Source organism: Chelonia mydas, chromosome 2 (genome assembly GCF_015237465.2).
Source record: "Chelonia mydas isolate rCheMyd1 chromosome 2, rCheMyd1.pri.v2, whole genome shotgun sequence".
Taxonomy (NCBI): domain Eukaryota; kingdom Metazoa; phylum Chordata; order Testudines; family Cheloniidae; genus Chelonia; species Chelonia mydas.
Genome location: NC_057850.1, coordinates 220,938,522 through 220,957,629, shown reverse-complemented (window position 1 = coordinate 220,957,629; position 19,108 = coordinate 220,938,522). Strand labels below are relative to the sequence as shown.

The following is a 19,108-nucleotide window of genomic DNA, read 5'->3' as shown; positions in this document are numbered from 1 at the left end:
CCATAAACGTGGATTTGGCTGCAGATATAAAATTCCTCATACTCTATAGTTATCCAGTAATAATGTGATGAGGGGTTCATGTATAAACTTGAAGATCCTGATTCTCAGAAGTGCTGAGCACTCAGACCCACTGAAGTCTATGAGAACTACAGGACCTCAGCTCCTAGATTTTTTTGTAACTCTTTGACTCCTCTTAAACTTGCCTTGTTGCAAAGATTGAAATAAATGGCATTTTAAGGAATTTCTCGAGCAGTCAGACCTAGTAATTTTTGAATCACAAAACTTGTGTCACACTTTTGCCTGTGTGAAATATATTTTAAAATAAACTCACACCAGAAAGGATGATGATACTTTCTGCCCTAGTTTGTGTCTCAAGCCCTAAGAGAACAGGTGTCTGCTCCTCTCTTCTTCTATTGTCCTAGATATTAGTCCTGAAAGCCTCCCTGCCTTATCCTTTAACTTGATCCAAAGTAATGGTAAATTAATCCATTTATGTTAATGTCCAAATGTCTCCCACTGCTATCGTGTAACCTATAAGATACCAAAGATGTCAGCCTTGCTACAAGGTAGGAATGTGCTTGTGTCTTCGGGGGTATTGCGATTGTAAAAGAAGCTTGGCTTGAAGAATAAGTCTACTCATCACCCCTACCACACAGACTCTCTCTCTCTCTCCTGTTTGGTTTCTGTTTTTCTATCTGCCCTTTTAGACCTGCAGCACACTCTCCAACTGCTCTTTTATGCTGTACTTTTTAATAATATTTATTCATTTTGCATTGAGCATCATGTCTTTGAAACAGGGCTTTTTCCAAGCCAAGGTGGTTTTATTATCAAGGCTGATCCTGCTGAGGATAGTAGAAAATTGGGGTTTCAGCTGTGGACATTGTTCATGCTGATTGTCATGTCAGTCACAGACAGCAGTCACTGTACTAAAAGTTGATGGAATAAGGACATGAGAGATTGTTGGCTATGTTCTCAGCTTCTCATTCAAGGCTATTGGAGGGACAAATTTCTGCTATAGAAAATTACCTGGTGGAAGATCTAGAGGAAAAATGGCTGTTTGGGAGTTCTTGATTCATTTTATTCCTTGGGCCTACTAGAAACTTCTTTTGTGACCTTAGCCAAGTCATTTCAGCGTCTCTGCCTCTGATAATACTTCCCTACTTTGTAGGCTTGTTCTGTAGATAAATTCATTACAGTAGATGAGGTGCTCAAATTACAATGTTGATACTGATGTTGTGTGAAATGACACATTATACCTATTGGATATCTCCCTTACAACATAGAAAATACTTTCCTCTCCACCCCCTACACTCCACACCAATACTGAATGTGATTACTGGCTACACGTTCAACCAAGTTTCAGATGCCAAGTCAGTATATGTCGATGGTTTTCACCTCTTTGTAGCCGTCTGTCAAATATTATGTGTCATGCAAAAAACTTTTACTATATCAACACAAGCTCTATGCTGAGACAAAAAATTATAGTTTACAAGGATTTGATTATGTAGGAGACAAAAATAAATGAATATTAAAATATGTTCTTTAAAAGAAGCCATGCATCTTACACTTCCATGATTTGCTCATGTGGATAATTTAAGAACTACAGTGGAAATCATCAGAATCTTGAGGTTAATTTTGTGGTATTACATATAACTAATAAAAATCTCTTTAATGTGTTTTACAATCACTTTCAGATTTTCACCTTTCCTCCACCACCACTTCCTCCTCTAATTAATTAGTGACATTGTAAAAAGGGCTTAGTTTCAGCCCAGAGTCACTGCTGACCGTTTGGAAGGAGGGCTTGTCAGAATACAATACTGTACTGTATATAGCTTTCTTGAAAACATGTTAGGTAATTTCAGCTTCCCCTTTGTAGCAGAAATTTATATCTAACCTTTGAGAATGGCAGGTGTTTATCCGTTGAAGTACATGGGATACTATGTATACTAATTTGATATATTTTTGATAGTAGCAAAGTGTATGAAGAACTCCAATTTTATTTAGGTTTTTTTATTTGTTGTCTAGTTTGGCACCCACTGGTGGAAGTAAAACAGAAGTGCTAGAGCATCCGATGAAGTGAGCTGTAGCTCACGAAAGCTTATGCTCAAATAAATTCCTTAGTCTCTAAGGTGCCACAAGTACTCCTTTTCTTTTCGCGAATACAGACTATCACGGCTGCTACTCTGAAACCTGTCATAAATTTAAACATGTCTTTTGGGAGCCTTACTGTTCCGAGAGGCATTCTAAAATTACTGCAAAACTCTTAAATTTTCTGTATGAACTGCAACAATTTATTTCTAAGGAATATTAGCTGCACCACAGCACACAGCAATTTCCTCTACTTGCAATAGCCCTTCAGAAGCCTGAGAACATCCTGTTACAATGTTTTAATTTTCAGTAGTCTGAAGCACAGTAACCCAGTATGTCATTCAGGGAGAATGGAGTAGTCTACAAGCATTATTAAGATGCTTTGGCTCAGAAGTTAAACTAATTTTTTATTTGGCCCCAGAGTTGGAACCTTAATGTGTAACAAAATGCAAATAATTATCTAATCTTAAAGCTTTCTCATAAACCTGTGGTTTACAATGCACTGTATCTTAAAAAAAAATGGTGCTTCTATTTTCAAAAAAGTTCGTACTCTGCATACTTCAGGATGAAAGCCTGACCAATTTAATTTCCTTTGGATTATCGAAACCTGTTTAAAATATATATCCACCATTTCCCCTGAAAAGCATGTTTTAAAAATATTCTGCGCTGTTACCTAGTAAACACTAGTCACAAAACTATGTACATTTCGACTGACCCTCTGATGGTGCTGCTGAAACAAATTGCTAAACACCAAATAGTTTCCTCTCTGTTGGAAACACAGGAGTTAACGAATCAAAGTTTTCTAGATGAAAAAACAAGACTCTCTGTAGGGAAATAAAAATGTTTATGCTTCTAAAAGGCGATTGCAAGTAAGGGAGATGGGAATGTGGTATGCTGAATACATGTGTGCATACAGTATATGTATATCCATGTTCCTTCGAAGGAAATCTTTGCAGCCAAAATAGAAGCTTGGAGAGAGTTGCTGTAATTCCACAATGCCTCTTCAAACAGCGAGAATTCTAAAAGGGGCTTTATAAATTTTAAAACAATATATTTGAAGTCACCATGTAGTAGCTTCAGGAATAACCTCCTCCAACAAAGGGAATCCAGGATGGCAACCACGATTTCCCACTTCCATTTTAGAAGCTTTAATCGATTTACTTTATTTTAAACAGCTTCTTATTAGTACAAAGCTTCTCAAATGACTTCTCATGGAAGGACTCAGTGATGACGGTCAAAGAGAGATGTGTTAAAGACCAGCAAGTTCCCCATGTCTTTAGAGTGATGTGTGACTTATCATGCTCAATGATAAGTTTTAAGGCAAAAGTTTTGTTACAGTTTTTTTTTCCCACTAGTTATATACTGATCTCATATTAAAAAATAAGATGCCCTATTTTGGATCTTGTATTTTACAGGGACATGGTTGAAGAGTAGTTTAGGGTTTGTACAACAAGAAGGAAATCAGCTGACCTGGACATACATTGCCCCGCAGTTAGGTTATTGGGTTGCAGCCATGTCTCCTACTAACCTAGGTAAGACTGAATTGAAATGTATTAGTATTTCCAACGATAAATATTAATGTATTCATATATAACACTTTTATATTTTTCAGGATGACCTCATCTGAGATGCCCCATCTTGATCAATAATGGATTATTAGAAAAGAGAAATCTGAAAGTAAAGGGTTAAAATCTTTTGGGGAGTGGGGAGGAATCCCTATACTCAAAACCACTTATACATGAAACATTATCAGAAAGTATTCCTTGCACTAATGTCACTTGTCACCACTATCTGGTGAATTAATGCTAGAAAGTGAGGGGAGTAATGATGTCAATGTACTTGTCAGTTCCAACAATTACTAAAACATCTGTTATGAAGTTTCTGAAATGGATTCACCTGAAGCTAATACAATCACAATTTAGAGTAGTCTTAATTATTCTTTTGATAGCTTTTGAAAGCTTGCATTTTGAAGTTTTGTCCGGATACCTGCTATAATCTCATTGATTTCATTGAGCTTGCACCAGGTGTAATTTAGGGTGGAATTTGGCCCTAAATAAACAACATTCCAGATTCTGTACTGGTTGACTGCCCTTTGTAGATTGTCATTGAGTGGTATTCAGGAAGCTATTTAAATAATACAGAAATCAATGTAAACTAGCTGTGATGTGTACCTGTACTCCTGTTGAAACTATTCATGATGTGGCTTGATAGTTTTTTCTTTTCCTGTGGCCAGCTCTTTTGTTCCAGTTCCCCAGCTTCAAATAAACACAGGCTTCTTTGTTTAAACCAAACAAAAACCACCTCCTCAGAGAGTCTTCAGTCATTGGGTTTTGATAAGTTCATAAGAGAGGTAGTGTGATGAAAATGCCTTGCCCTGACTACACGAACAAACCAAACAATTTCTAACACATAAACAAAGCAGCCGACTGTGTAAGGATTAGTTCTTAAGTCTGCCCAAATAGATTCCACTGAGCTTCCTCAGTATATGGAGAAAGATTCCTTCTGGCAGCTTTCTTAAACGATTTATTTAAGTTCATGCTACAAAAAAATACAATTGCTGAAAGATTCAGCTTGACCCAGGGCTGAAACAAGGGTTAGTTATGGGTGTAGACAAGGACAAACTGTGGTTTGAATTCAAAATAATCTTGTAAAATTAATTGTACTTTAAAAAAAGGGGGCAGATGTTTTGCTTGTGTGACTTTCTTGTCTCTGACTTTAATGGTGTTATACCAGTCTTGAATTTGGCCCCATATGTCTAAAATATTTCACCTTATCAGGAGATTTGATTGTTCTTGTAGTTCTTCCTTTAGGGTAGAGACTCTGCTTGTGCTCTGACTTTCCTTTCTTTTTAAGTCAAGGCCAGCATTTCTCAGACTTTGTCACAGTGGAACCACTCTTTAATTGAGATTTTCATGGGCCATCTCCTCTTTCATTCACATAACATCTTGTAGCAATTAAGCAGTAGTTTCCTAATGTTACTTTTCCATGTAAAGAAAGAACGAATGTGTTTTTAGCTCTCTTTAATACAATATGTTTTTTCCTTTATTTATTTTTAGAACAGGTTAATCGCACTTTCTATTTTTGTTCTTCATTTCATCTCCCCATCCCTTCTCTGTTTCACATCTGGAAACAAGGAGACTCAGCACCGTGTTCCCAGCCAGGTCTCCAAGGACCACCAGCAGTGGCTCTTGAAGCACAAGTGGTTCATAGACCACTGTTTAGAAACCTCTAGGTTAGATCCTTAACATTGTTCAGACAAACAGGCAAAATTCTGTTTAGTCACAGTACATACCCATGTAACCCTGTCACTGGGAGTTGCACCTTTCTATCTGAAAACAAAATTTGGCTCTGTATTTCAAACTGTGAGAAGGATCTGATAAACCAATGGGATTACACATACATAACGGAGTGGAAATTGTATACATGTCTCTTTCTCTGTGAGTAAAATGTTTATCAACAGTTCTTAAAATCTTTAGTTTTTACTCTACTGCCTTTAGCACCTGCCTTTCAGAGGTGCTTCAAACCCACAGTTCCTATTGACTCGAACTGGAGATCTGTGCAACCAGTACCTGTAAAGATGAAGCCCTTAGTGTGCCACATCTGCTATTTCCTGCAAAGTGATCAAATTATGGTTAAAAAGAAATCTCAAAACAGGCAGCAGAGGGAAAGCAGTAGTTCTGCGGCATTCATGCCACTGGCTGAAGACACTGCAGTGGCTTCTGCACTTCAGCTGTGTGAGGTTCATAGAATCATAGAATATCAGGGTTGGAAGGGACCTCAGGAGGTCTAGTCCAACCCCCTGCTCAAAGCAGGACCAATCCCCAACTAAATCATTCCAGCCAGGGCTTTGTCAAGCCTGACCTTAAAAACCTCAAAGGAAGGAGATTCCACCACCTCCCTAGGTAACGAATTCCAGTGCTTCACCACCCTTCTAGTGAAAAAGTTTTTCCTAATATCCAACCTAAACCTCCCCCACTGCAACTTGAGACCATTACTCCTTGTTCTGTCATCTGCTACCATTGAGAACAGTCTAGATCCATCCTCTTTGGAACCCCCTTTCACGTAGTTGAAAGCAGCTATCAAATCCCCCCTCATTCTCCTCTTCTGCAGACTAAACAATCCCAGTTCCCTCAGCCTCTCCTCATAAGTCATATGTTCCAGTCCCCTAATCATTTTTGTTGCCCTCCGCCGGATGCTTTCCAATTTTTCCACATCCTTCTTGTAGTGTGGGGCCCAAAACTGGACGCAGTACTCGAGATGAGGCCTCACCAATGTCGAACAGAGGGGAATGATCATGTCCCTCGATCTGCTGGCAATGTTCCTACATATACAGCCCAAAATGCCATTGGCCTTCTTGGCAACAAGAGCACACTGTTGACTCATATCCAGCTTCTCGTCCACCGTAACCCCTAGGTCCTTCTCTGCAGAACTGCTGCCGAGCCATTCGGTCCCTAGTCTGTAGCGGTGCATGGGATTCTTCCATCCTAAGTGCAGGATTCTACACTTGTCTTTGTTGAACCTCATCAGATTTCTTTTGGCCCAATCCTCTAATTTGTCTAGGTTGGGGCACTGTGGTATTGGATGGAGCCAGGAAGCAATGCTTAGCATGGCATGCTGTTCTTGCAGTCAGATGGATTTCCACGGAACAAACTGGAGTTGTTGCCAGCAGAACCATCAGTCGCTCTCGCCACATCTTTCTCAGATAGGGCATAAGCAGGCACTGCAGGTGGGGAGCACCTAATGGCAGTTTTGCTCATTTAGCATCCTGACAGCATGGAAGAAGGTGTCATGACTGTCAGCTAATTTGCCTCTCTTTCTTTAAAGGTTGTCACAAGTCTAAACTCTGTTTTCTTGCCTTCTAGGTCCCATAGTAACACAGGACATTACCACCTATCACACAATGTTCCTTTTGGCAATTCTAGGAGGGATGGCTCTCATACTTATGGTTTTGCTGTGTCTTCTTTTGTATTATTGCAGGTAAAGTTTACCATTTTGGTCATTCAGTTTGCATTTAGAATGTAAACATCCCTGCTTGCATGATACTGAAATTATGTACAATTTTCTATTGAAAAAATTTTACATTTAAAAAACCAAGAATTAAGTACCTCACTGGACTTCAAAAGGAAAGAGACAATGAGATAAAGTCCTTCCTCATGTTGCTGGTTGCATATAGTGCAAGCTGTATTCCCCACGTTTGTTAGGAAAGGGATTGTGTGAAGCATGGCACCTTCATAACTTACAAATTTTCTGTAGAAGATGTTTTAGTACTGTAGATGAAAGAGAAGATGTGTATACCTTGAGCCATAACTCTACTTGTTTCAGTGCTGTATGTAATCAGTTTTCAACAATTCCTATTCTAAAACGAATTGTAAGCCTTTGTCAGTGAATACATGCTATTGGCTCTCATTAGGTTTTCCTGTTCCAAACACTAGCCCAGTTTAAAATTAAGTGCTTGGGGTGTTTCCCTAATGCTTGCTTACTTCACACAGATTCCTTTTTAATTGAACTTTGCTACTGAGAGTTGAGCTTTCAGTCATTGCTTGAAAATCCCATTATTTCACGCCTGATCTTATTTATGTACAACAGTCATAAACATATGTAACTCTTTTTGTTATGGCATACTATAGGAGGAAGTGTTTGAAACCACGTCAGCACCATAAGAAACTGCAGCTTTCTACAGCATTGGATGGTTCTAAGAAGGATCAATCAACCTCCATGTCCCACATCAATTTAATATTTTCCCGACGGGAGTCAGAATTTCCTGGTGGGATGTCTGTTGCCAGCAATGGGCACACTGAAAACTCAGGCGTTAATGAGTTAATCAGTGCTGTCCACATGGAGATGATATCTTCTAGTGGAGAAGCAGATTTGCACACTCCTATGCTCAAACATTCGTACAGTACCTCACAGGAGTTTAGCTCCCGGGAGGAACTACTTTCTCATAAGGAGAAAGACAAGAGCCGAATCTCCTTGGAGAAACTTACTCCTAGTGGGACTTTAAGAAAAGACTACCATAAGTCAATGGATAGTTTTCCTTCAAAATTAAGAAATTCCATGGAAACATCAGAAGGATATGAGTCCCCTATAAAAGAAGATTACAGGAGCAGTTACAATGCTATGCTGTCTCAGCCTTTATTTGAAAAGCAAGAGAGAGAGATTCAAGCATCCATAAACCATATTTCTTCAGGAAGTAAATACAATATTCAGGAACAAATGTACCCCTCCCCATCAGCCCCTGAAAAAGAGCTGCTAGATTGCAGACCTACTGAATGTATGATGTCTCGTTCTGTCGATCATCTTGAACGACCTACATCTTTTCCTCAACCAGGTCAGTTGATTTGCTGCAATTCTGTTGACCAAGTTAATGACAGTGTTTATAGAAAAGTATTGCCTACATTGGTCATCCCAGGTCATTACATGAAGTTACCAGGAGAACATCCTTTTGTTAGCCAGCCGCTGGTTGTCCCAGCTGACCAGCAGATTGATCTTGAAAGACTTCAGGCTGAGCTTTCTAACCCTCATGTGCAGCTTTTTCCACATCCTCAGCAACAGATACAACCCCAACAGTTACCATCACAAGCAATATCTCAGCAACATTTGCAAGATGCGGGTGCAAGTGAATGGAGTCCACAAAATGCTTCTATGTCGGAGTCCATATCCATTCCTGCCTCACTTAATGATGCATCTCTGGCTCAAATGAATAGTGAAGTGCAGCTCCTTACAGAAAAAGCTCTGATGGAGCTAGGAGGTGGAAAGCCATTGCCTCATCCTCGGGCATGGTTCGTTTCTCTAGATGGACGTTCAAATGCTCATGTTAGACATTCATATATTGATCTCCAAAGAGCTGGAAGGAATGGAAGTAATGATGCCAGTTTGGATTCTGGTGTTGATATGAATGAACCAAAATCTGCCCGAAGGGGAAGAGGAGATCATTTGTCCCTGCAACAGACTCACCAGCCACAGCAGGCGAACAATCAAAGAGAGCAGAAAGTTTCAGATAGCATAGCTTACACACAGCTTGTGTATTTGGATGATATGGACCAAAGTGGCAGTGAATGTGGAACAGCAGTTTGCAGCCCTGAGGACAGTACCCTAAGAAGCCTATTGGATGGAGCTAGCAGGAGAAGTGGTGTCCAGTTGCCCAGTCTGCAGGAGGAAACATTAAAAAGAACTGTAGAAACAACACCTGACCCACTAACTAGTCCCGAACGTGGAACATCCATCCATGATGAAGACGACGATGACGATGACGATGAAGATGACCAAGAAGAAGATAAAAAGAGCCCTTGGCAAAAACGAGAGGAAAGACCACTGATGGCTTTCAATATAAAGTGAGCTATTGCAAATCCACCTTTCTGTGGAGTATGAAATTGCCAAATATTCTTTCTGTGGAAGTGCTTAATTGTTTATGGAAGAGAAAAGGAAAATCTGTGGTGGGCAACATTGAAAGAACTTTAAATGCATTACTGTGTAAATGTTAGAGAAGAATTTAAATCATTACTCTGAAAAGTGATTTAATGGATGCCTCCGATGAGACAGCTGTAAGAAGAGTGTGATTGGTATTCCATTTACTTGATGTTCATCATCAAGGATGTTGAAAATATTGACATTGTTTTGGCAGGTTTAAATCTCCTTTACACAGGAGCAGGTGAAACTTGGTTACATTTTCTTAAGCCAATTTTATCATGATAATGCTACTGAAAGGGTATCTTAAACACAAGAATCTGACACTTGGTGTCTAAAGTTATGCATTATCTCAAAGGAAGGCTATGCATTGCTGCTTTTTAATATTTTGCTTATACTATGCTTTTCTTATTTTTACAAGTCGGTTGTAAACATTTATGTCTATTATAATCTGTTCAGCAATTTGTTTTAATGTAAAACTGCAGGAAACTTGAGTAGCATCCCTTGGTATTGGAATCTTTTTATGAAACAAAATTGAACTTTGTGTCAGCTGCAAGCCCTCCAGTTCTGGTCTCATTAACTCCAAGTGCCTTTTTTACAGTAACAATGAACAGTCCCTTCTTTTTCTAATTGCTTTTAATTGATCTATTTGGATTTTATAAATTTCTGAAATTATTCCTTTTATTTTAAACTGCATGCCACCAAGTGTCCCATTTGTGCTGAGCATTTCTCATTTCAATACAGTGTATTCTCTAGTTATCATGTGTACTGTGGATTCTGTTTAGCTAAGGTAGACTAGAGGACGTTTTAAAGGCCCAGCCCTGATGAAGCCAAGAAGATAGTTTCATTGACTGTATATGTGGTTACTTTCCTCTGGAATCCTATGAGTGAATCTGGCTCATATAACATGGACTATGGACCGAGCAAGTGGACTGAATGTGCTTTAAATTTTTTGGGGAAAATGATGTACTATCCAAAAGTGCCAGAATTACTCTTCTGTGCTTTCTCTTTACAGAGCTGCTTGGTTATCCAAAAATTATAATTGAAAATAAACTTCAAAAAATTAACTTTGTGGGGGTTTTTCTCTATCGGGAGTCTTCATGTTGTTGAGCAGGCAAAACTATTTTGGTTCACTTTTTGTAGTACAAAACTTCCTATGGGATTAATTTTTTTTAAAAAATCTCTAACTACTAATTTACCACACATTTAGGCCCCCATTCAGGAAAGCATCCCTATCCAGAAAAACACTTAAGCATGTGCTTAAGTCTCATTGAGGGCAAGTGGGGTGAAATCCTGGCCCCACAGTTGGGCCAGGATTTCACCCCAGGACTTCAGTATGTTCTTAAAGTTAAGTATGTGCTTAATTGCTTTTCTGAACTAGCTCCTAAGGGTAAGGGTAAAGGTAAAGAAAAGAAGATACAATAAACGGAATGTAGTGGAATAAATCCACAAATGTGGAGGATGTGTATGTATTTAGTTCAATCATTTCCCATAGCATTAGCAGCAAATCTTAGTAGTTATGCATTATGTAATCTCTTGAGGCCTTTAGAGAAACTTTATATTAAATATTTCACATTGAATGCTCTTGTTATGCTTCAAGCCTGGAGATGAGCTATAATATACTGTACCAGAAATCTAAACTACTGTTTGTACCATGCATTGAATATGTAAAGCACTATGTAAGTGCTAAGATATTATTAATCACATTCTAGGCCCATCCTGTTCATTTTGATGTTTGTGGAAGTTCTGCCACTGACTTCAAGGGAAACAAGATTGGGGCCTATGAGATATATTGTGTGGCCCGGTCACCACAGTTTTAGGAATAATTCTGTTTAAATCAGTGGGCTATAGGATTTCTAAAGCCACTGGTAACATTTGATGATTAATTTGATTACTGTGTAAATAGATTTTGATTAAACCTACATTAAGCTTATTAGAATTACTATGGTAATTATTTTTCAGATAGAGGTTTTCTTAAAACTTTATCAATTCTTTTTTTGGAGTACATGCTTATTTAGATTTAATCTTTTCAAAAATTCTATTACATTATCTTGTAAAGACAAAGGCAAGCATTACTAAACTAAATTGCAGAAATTTATTTCTAAAACTGACTTTAAATTTGTGCTGCTTTTACATTTAAAGGAAAAGCATATTGATGGTTAACAATTTTTTATAGTATTGTGTTGTATACAAATTCTACTTGAAGTGAACTAAGCCAAGATGGATATTTGCACTTGCAGACCTCTTTAAAAATAGTGTTTAATGTTTTTAATATGGCGATCACTTGTGGTAATATAATATTTTGATTGTCAGAATATGTATAAAATATGAGCCTTAGTAAATCAGATATCTGAACTACATAAGTGAAATTAGAAAAGAATAATACAAATCATATGACAGGTAGGTTTCTTGGTTACTGGCTGGTTTGTCATGACATTTCCATTATAAAAAGTTAACCCTTCCCATAATCTCACAGGCAAGTGACACTAACCCTGTGCTGACTTTCTTTAATACTCAAACCCACACTAACCCAGATCTGGTAAAATGTGAAGTCACTTGCTTATATTTTGCAGCTGCACAGTGATACAGAGACAGATTAAAAGTCCTAAAATATGTAGAACCACACTGAAATTCAAGAATATGACTTGACATCTGCAGATTGAAGCAATTGTAGTCCAAGTAGCAGATGACTGAGAAGATTAGTGTAAGACTGTGATTTTTTCATTAAAAGACGGTAGTAATGACAAAGTGAAAAAGTAATGAAAAAATACAATAATTGAAAAATATGGCCATCGTTTTGCACCCAATATAACCATTTTTGCTATTGTACAGACATCAAGGTATCTAGAATATAGGGAGCTGATAGGTGGATAAAGATGGCAACTCCTCAGTTTTATATGTGCATGACATATAACCTAGTTTAGGATCAAGGAAACCTCATGATCATGCTTGGAATTAATGTTCTCACTGAGTGTGTACTGATCTCATGGTTTGCCCATAAATTCCCACTCCCTTAACATTCTGCTGTCCAGCTCTCAAACTTATTTAAATTGTTCATAAATGAAGTTAAGATTGTGTCATGGTTACTTTTAATAAGTCACAGACAGGTCACAGGCAATAACAAAAATTCACAAAGCCCATGACCTGTCCCTGGTTTTTACTAAAAATAACTGTGACAATGTGGGGCTGATTGTGGGGGGAATGAGAGCCCAAGTCCTGCTGTGGGAGGAAGGGTGGGGTCCAGCACCTACCATCCACAGTGGCTGGGAGCTGTGGGGTCCCCCTGTTGCCTTGGGGCTGAAGCGGAAAAATGTCACTGAGTCTGTGACTGCAGTTGGTTAATAATAAAGTAAAAGCATCTTGATTGGTTAATAACTGATTAATAATTAAATCTTACACTTTTAATATCATGTGCTGCAAAGCATCACAGGAGACATATTAGAGACACTTGCGACTCGTGAGCCTCAGTCTGTATGTCACTGTTCAAGGTGCAGTAGAAACATGAAACCAAAAGACAGTCCCTGCCCCAAGGAGCTTGCAGTCTGACACACATTCTAGAAGTACAAGATATTCTGGTAACAAGTGCAGTTGGTTTGCAAAAAAAAAAAAATTTTTTTTAAATAGTTGAGATAAAGCTGTGACCCTCTTTATCAGGGCAGTAACAGAGTTGACCAGTATTGGAAAGTGAGTCAAGCAAATGACATAGTTAAAATAGCCTTGGGCATGTTTTCTGTCTTAAGGAGTCCTCAAATTTTCTCCTACCCTTAGCTGCTTCTTTTAATTTATCCTCGAAGGCTACATGTCACAGGCATCCATCTTACTGAACTAGCAGGTACAGATTTCACCATGCAAGATAATGGAGATGGATGTGGAACCCTTTCCTCATGTAAATGGATCAGATGATGATATTCACTGTTTCTGCTGCAGTCCCTGGTGGAACTGGAGGGTGAGATTTGTAACCAGCTAACATTCACTTGAACAACGTAGGCAGCTCCCTTCCCTCCATGGCAGCTCAGTATTGTCTGTATAGATAAGACTAAACCTTGCTATAACATAGTCCCAATTAAACTGCATACACAGGCTCTAGCCCTGACTGTGTTAACCAGCCAAGTAATTTTGAGAATATCCTTAGACATGTTTGAATGTGGAAAAGAATATAACCTTGTTTTTCTAACAGTAATGTACAATAGATTGGTAATCTTGAGTCAGTGGGGGATCAAAAGTATCCACAAACTACAGTGCTCTCAAAAATAAAGTTGGATGCCTGCCACCTAGTGGCAAACAGTTTTATCGACTAGTGAGAATAAGCTATCAGCACTAGACAGCATTTTTTGAAAGAATTTAGGAGGTGAAGAAATCTAAGCAGATAAACCTATATAGACACAGCAAATCTGTCCTTTCAGAGCAGCAGATATTTAACAGAAACCCTGTCAAAACTGATTGTTGACAGCCAAACCAAGCACAGAGCTACTGTCAGTTAAAAGAAAAGGAGTACTTGTGGCACCTTCGAGACTGACAAAAAGGTGCCACAAGTCCTCCTTTTCTTTTTGCGGATACAGGCTAACACGGCTGCTACTCTGAAACTTGGCAGTTAAAGTGATTCCTGCTGAATAGAATAGCTGGGATACAGTCCAACCTGCTCACTTTCCATTTTAATCACTAACAGCATTTTAATGCATTAAAGTGAATTTTTCTGCACTTTCCTCTCTCAGCTTGTTACGTTCATCCTATTTTAATTTTCAGCTTTCTTTCCTTCGGTAAATATAGCTACTCATTTTCCAAGATCAGTTTAGAGAAAACATTGTAATCTCTGTTCTTTTCCAGTTCTGTTGCCTGCTGTCACTTTAAACCTGACGTGTTCAGCACTAGCCAGCTCATCGTTTTCTTGATCTTGTCACCTCAGAGCTGCAAAGCCCTAGGAATTGTTTGAACTTGGCACTTGGCTGAAGACAAGTGCTAATGTAAGAATAAAGAAGTGGTTATATTGTTTGATTTCATGCTGACCTAGAAACTGTGATCAGGGACATCATTTGTAGTTAATGATGATAGGATGGGAGCCCAGTTTTCTTCGGCAGTGACCTTCAGTTGTCCACCTAGAACCAGGTTATTATCTTGTAAAATGTGGCACTTGCTCTATTATCCCTTAATTAAGGCACATCTTGGTTTATTGCCATGATTTCCTTTTGACTTAGTGATAGTATGATTAGTCACTAAATATCCCCAGATGCCTTGAACATTTACACAATCAGGGGAATAGAATTTCATAGAATCATAGAAATGGTGGGCTGGGCTTAACCTCCATAATAAAGGCAGGTGTAAATTAATTTCTTTGTTATGAGTTTCTCTAATTATGATAGACTGTATGTAAGGAAAGGTGGCTGCACACACAGTGCTGACTCGAGCCTTGTTGAGGGGTGGGGATGCCCGTATAGCACCATAAAGGTGGGGAATGGTACTCAAAAGTCTGCTGTGGATGTTGAGTTCTTCTCCCAGAATGATCAGCTGGTCCTTACCCATGAGATGTTCTGCACCTTGGATGATTGAAGCTGGAGGAAACTATTTGACAGCACTCATTTTTAAGGATTGTTTTTAAATGGTTTGTCAGTAATATAGTTGTGCACAGTCATGACAAGACCCAGATATAGCAGTGACCCCTACATGACAAATGCAATCTCAAATTCAATCACTTATGGCATCAACTATCCCAAGGAGGTTACCAAAGAAAAGATGTTATAGAAACCCTCTCAAACTCAAAGCCGTGGGACATGCCCTAGCAACTGAAAGAAGCAGTTGTCACTGAAACTTGTTAGTTTGGGATCAAGTTTCCTGATAAAATTATAACAGTTAGAGTTCATAATTTCAGATTCAGTTGCTATATGTAAATCTGTAACAATAAATCTGTAGTTACTATGTAACTATGTATTACAATATAAAGTTTCTGCCCTACAGAATTAATTGGTATGAGAATTCTTGTTTTTCAAGTATGTGTCACTGTGGATCCTTTGGTAGATGTGCATTCACCTTGTGTACAAAAGATTGGATTCTTCTGAACAGAACTGGCTGAGGCTGTGTATATACTATGTGCCTCCACATGGTCCCATGCAATGGCATAAAGGGCAGAATGGCTGTGACCCTCCGTTTCTGCTTACCATCCATGGCAGAGACAGAACCTGGTGAGTGTTTGTCTCACTAATCTTGAACTCTAGATAAAACTCTTCAAAAGTCTTCAGAACTCTTCTGTTTTATCTTATGAAGAGTGCAGTGAACAAACTAGATCTGCCTGAACTGATTTCTGACTCAGATTCCCCCAGACACCATCTCCCCCTCCATACATACCCATCTGTTCAGGGAATTTTCATAAAATCATAGAAATGTAGGGCTGGAAAGGACTTTGAGAAGTCATCAAACCCATCAAGCTGCCTGTGCTATGGCAGGACAAAGTAAACCTACACCATCCCTGACAGGTATTTGTCCAACCTGTTCTTAAACCCCTCCAATGTTGGGGATGCCACAACTGCCCTGGGAAGCTTATTTCAGAGCTTAACTGTCCTTAAAGTTTTTCCTAATATCTAACCTAAATCTCCCTTGCTGCAGATTAAGCCCATTACTTCTTATACTACCTTCAGTGGACATGGAGAATAATTGATTCCCATTCTCTTATAATAAGCCCTTAGCATATCAGGTCTCCCTTCAGTCTTTTCTCAAGACTAAACATGCCTAGTTTTTAACCTTTTCTTCATTATCATGGTGGACTCTCAGCCTGCAGGCTTCAACTTTACCCTTCCTACAGCGGGATTCTCATTAAAGGATGGGCATAGCAGATTATTCTTGCCTAAACAGAAGAGGCATCTACCAGATAACTGGTATATTGAGCATCTCTCATTGAGAACTATCGAGTCATGGGCCACTTGACTGCTTCACTTGCTGGATCATCTATAAAGGTCTCACCTCCAACCAGCAGAAAACCCACTTCCCTAAGATCCATGGGCAAGCCAGCAGAAAGAACAAGTGGCTCTCCTTATAGAGCTTAACTGCAACCCATCAGGAATGACATTGGGCTGGCCAATATCAGACAAGCCAGCCATACTATTTATTGAGCTTACTGGGGTCTGCCTTCACACACGTCTGGGAGCCAATCCCTGTCCAATTCCTGGAAGAGGTTGCGCTCCCCAGGGACATCCCTGGCCAGACCGCTGACAGTTGACAGGAAAGAATGCCCAGAAGATCTGGCTATGGCACCTGAGAAGCATCAGTAGCATCTTGCTTCACCACCCAGGTCTTTCCATCTTCATCATCTGATGAAGTGGGTAGTCCTGCAATGATACCAATGACTGACTTAAAGTCATTTCAGGAATTGCTTGTGAGCATTGAAAATGCTCTAGAAATAGAGATGCCTTTCAGACAAAAGACGTTACATAAGCTGTTTGATATGTTTAACTTCAGACCCAGCCAGGATTGCCCTCCCAATAAATGAAGGACTGTTTGTCCCTAAGGGCATGTGTCAAGCCAACCACTACAAAGAGGTTACAGAAGCAGTACCAAATCCCTCCAAAAAGGGTCTGATTACTTCTATGCCCATCCCAACCCAGGTTCTGTGGTTGCCTCAATGGTGTAGGTGAAATCCACATCCAACAAAAGCACCTCAAAAGACAAGGACCTAAAGAAGCTCGACCTGTTCAGAAGGAAATCCTACTCGTCCACTGCCTCCAACTACAAGTGGCAAATCACCAGGCCCAGCTGGTCAAATATAATTTTTTGACCTGGGACAGTGTGACACCCTTTCTACCACAGATTATGCCTGAGAACAGAGAAGATCTCAAGGAGATAGTTGGTGAAGCACCCCTACAAGCAGCAACAGATGCCTCAGACACCATGGCTGGATCCAACTAGGATGCCTTGTGAACTAGAAGAAATCCTCTCTTATCCAGTCACAGACTGAGGTAACAGGCTCCTGCTGATCAATATCTCCTATCTCCCAGATGACAGATTCCGGTCTCTCAAGTCCATGGCAAATGATGTAAAATCAAACCCAATGACAAGTGTGTACCTATTTAGAGCTACTGGGTCATGTGTGGACATTTACATGAGAGATGCTGCTTGCCAGACTTTACCTGTGGCTGCTACAACAATGGCTGAGGTAGGTGTACTCCCCATCCAGACACCACAAGAGCAGGAGAGTCTGCGACCCCAAGTCATCTGAAGTCAGTGGCTGGACCCAGAGAACATACAAAAAGGAGTTCCATTCCTTGCCCCACCCCAACAATGACACTTGTCACAGCCACGTCAGGGTATATTGGAGAGCCCACCTGCAGAAACACTGATGAAAAGACGACAGATTCAAATCACATGAAATATTTTAGCAAAAATATTGAAAAGAGCTGATGTACTTGTGAAAACTAGTATTAGAATATGTATGGACAGTTACTAAATGAAAGGAGCTTATGACCTGTATTTGATATACCATATTAAATGTGAAGCAGCGTCACTGCTCTTTGTGAGTAGGCTCCCTACTGGCTGCATCTCTAAATCTACCTCTGAACTCTTCACCTCCATGGATTGTAACCTCCTCAGTCTTCCATGCTCTTCTGTCCTGTGTTGGTGGCAGGTTTTTAGCTGGTGTAGCAGCAATCTGAAACACTCCCACTGACCCTCAATTGTGTATTAAAATGCAGCTCACAACCCATCTCTTCTATGCTATCTTCAGCCATGAAGCGATCATCTACTGCCCCGCACCAGTGCCTGCATTTGCTACTGCCAAGAACTTAGGAGGGCTCAGAAAGGGGTTATACACTTAATGCACAGTGAGAACATTCACAGTTACATGAGATAGGATTAAGAAGAAGTGTATTAAAAATATAAACCCTTATCCTCGAGGATATAAGACAACCATTGAGTGTGACAGGGCTAGGGAAGGCTTTTCCCCTATGGGCAGATTATCACATTCAGGAATTTCTTGACCCTTTTTTTTTTTTTTTTGAAGCATCTAATACTGGTTACTGTTGGAGACAGGATACAAAACTAGATGAAATATAGACAGTCTAGCTCCAGTATGAAAATTCCTGTGTTCCTAAAACCTTCACCACTCTCAAAGCATTCTGTCTTGCAAAATCTTGAGCAGATGCACTTGACATGGGCCCAGGATAACGTGAAACACTATATGAAACTCAGAGCTCAGGCTTATCAGATTGGCTTGCACAGAATTCCTATCTGTTCAGCAGAACACATCAGTAATGTGCTGCAAACAAACAAGGATGTGCTCTTTCTTGCCGTGTCTGCAAGGAAACTATCACATGATGGAGAGGGCAATCACACTGGCTTGGTACCTTCCAGGTGCTAGCAACAATTTACTGGATTTCTTAAGCAGACATGCAGTAGCCAGCCATGACTGGTCACTGCAGACATCCATCATAGAGCTGATACACCATCCAATGGGGGATTCCCACAATAGACCTATTTGCCACAGAGGAAAACACTAAATGTTCAAACTTCTGCTGCAAAGGGAGCACGAGCCCAGGCTCCTTGTCAGACACATTCCTGCTACAATGGACTTAATGCCACTTATATGCCTTCCCACAGATTCTCTTGATCCCTAAGGAAATATCCAAAATCAGGTGGG

General features: G+C 39.6%; 1 protein-coding gene across 2 annotated transcripts in view; it reads left to right on the top strand.

The window, feature by feature from the left end:
• The window catches only part of FAM171A1 (family with sequence similarity 171 member A1), a 137,426-nt gene extending 126,001 nt beyond the window's left edge, over window positions 1-11,425 (top strand). For both annotated transcript variants that reach the window (XM_037890766.2, XM_043541270.1), the window contains 3 exons: window positions 3,504-3,620; window positions 6,951-7,065; window positions 7,716-11,425. In XM_037890766.2, coding sequence (XP_037746694.1) covers window positions 3,504-3,620; window positions 6,951-7,065; window positions 7,716-9,423 — 1,940 coding nt within the window. In that variant the 3' untranslated portion in view covers window positions 9,424-11,425. The remainder of the gene's footprint in view (window positions 1-3,503; window positions 3,621-6,950; window positions 7,066-7,715) is intronic.
• The last annotated feature ends 7,683 nt before the right edge of the window (window positions 11,426-19,108 follow it).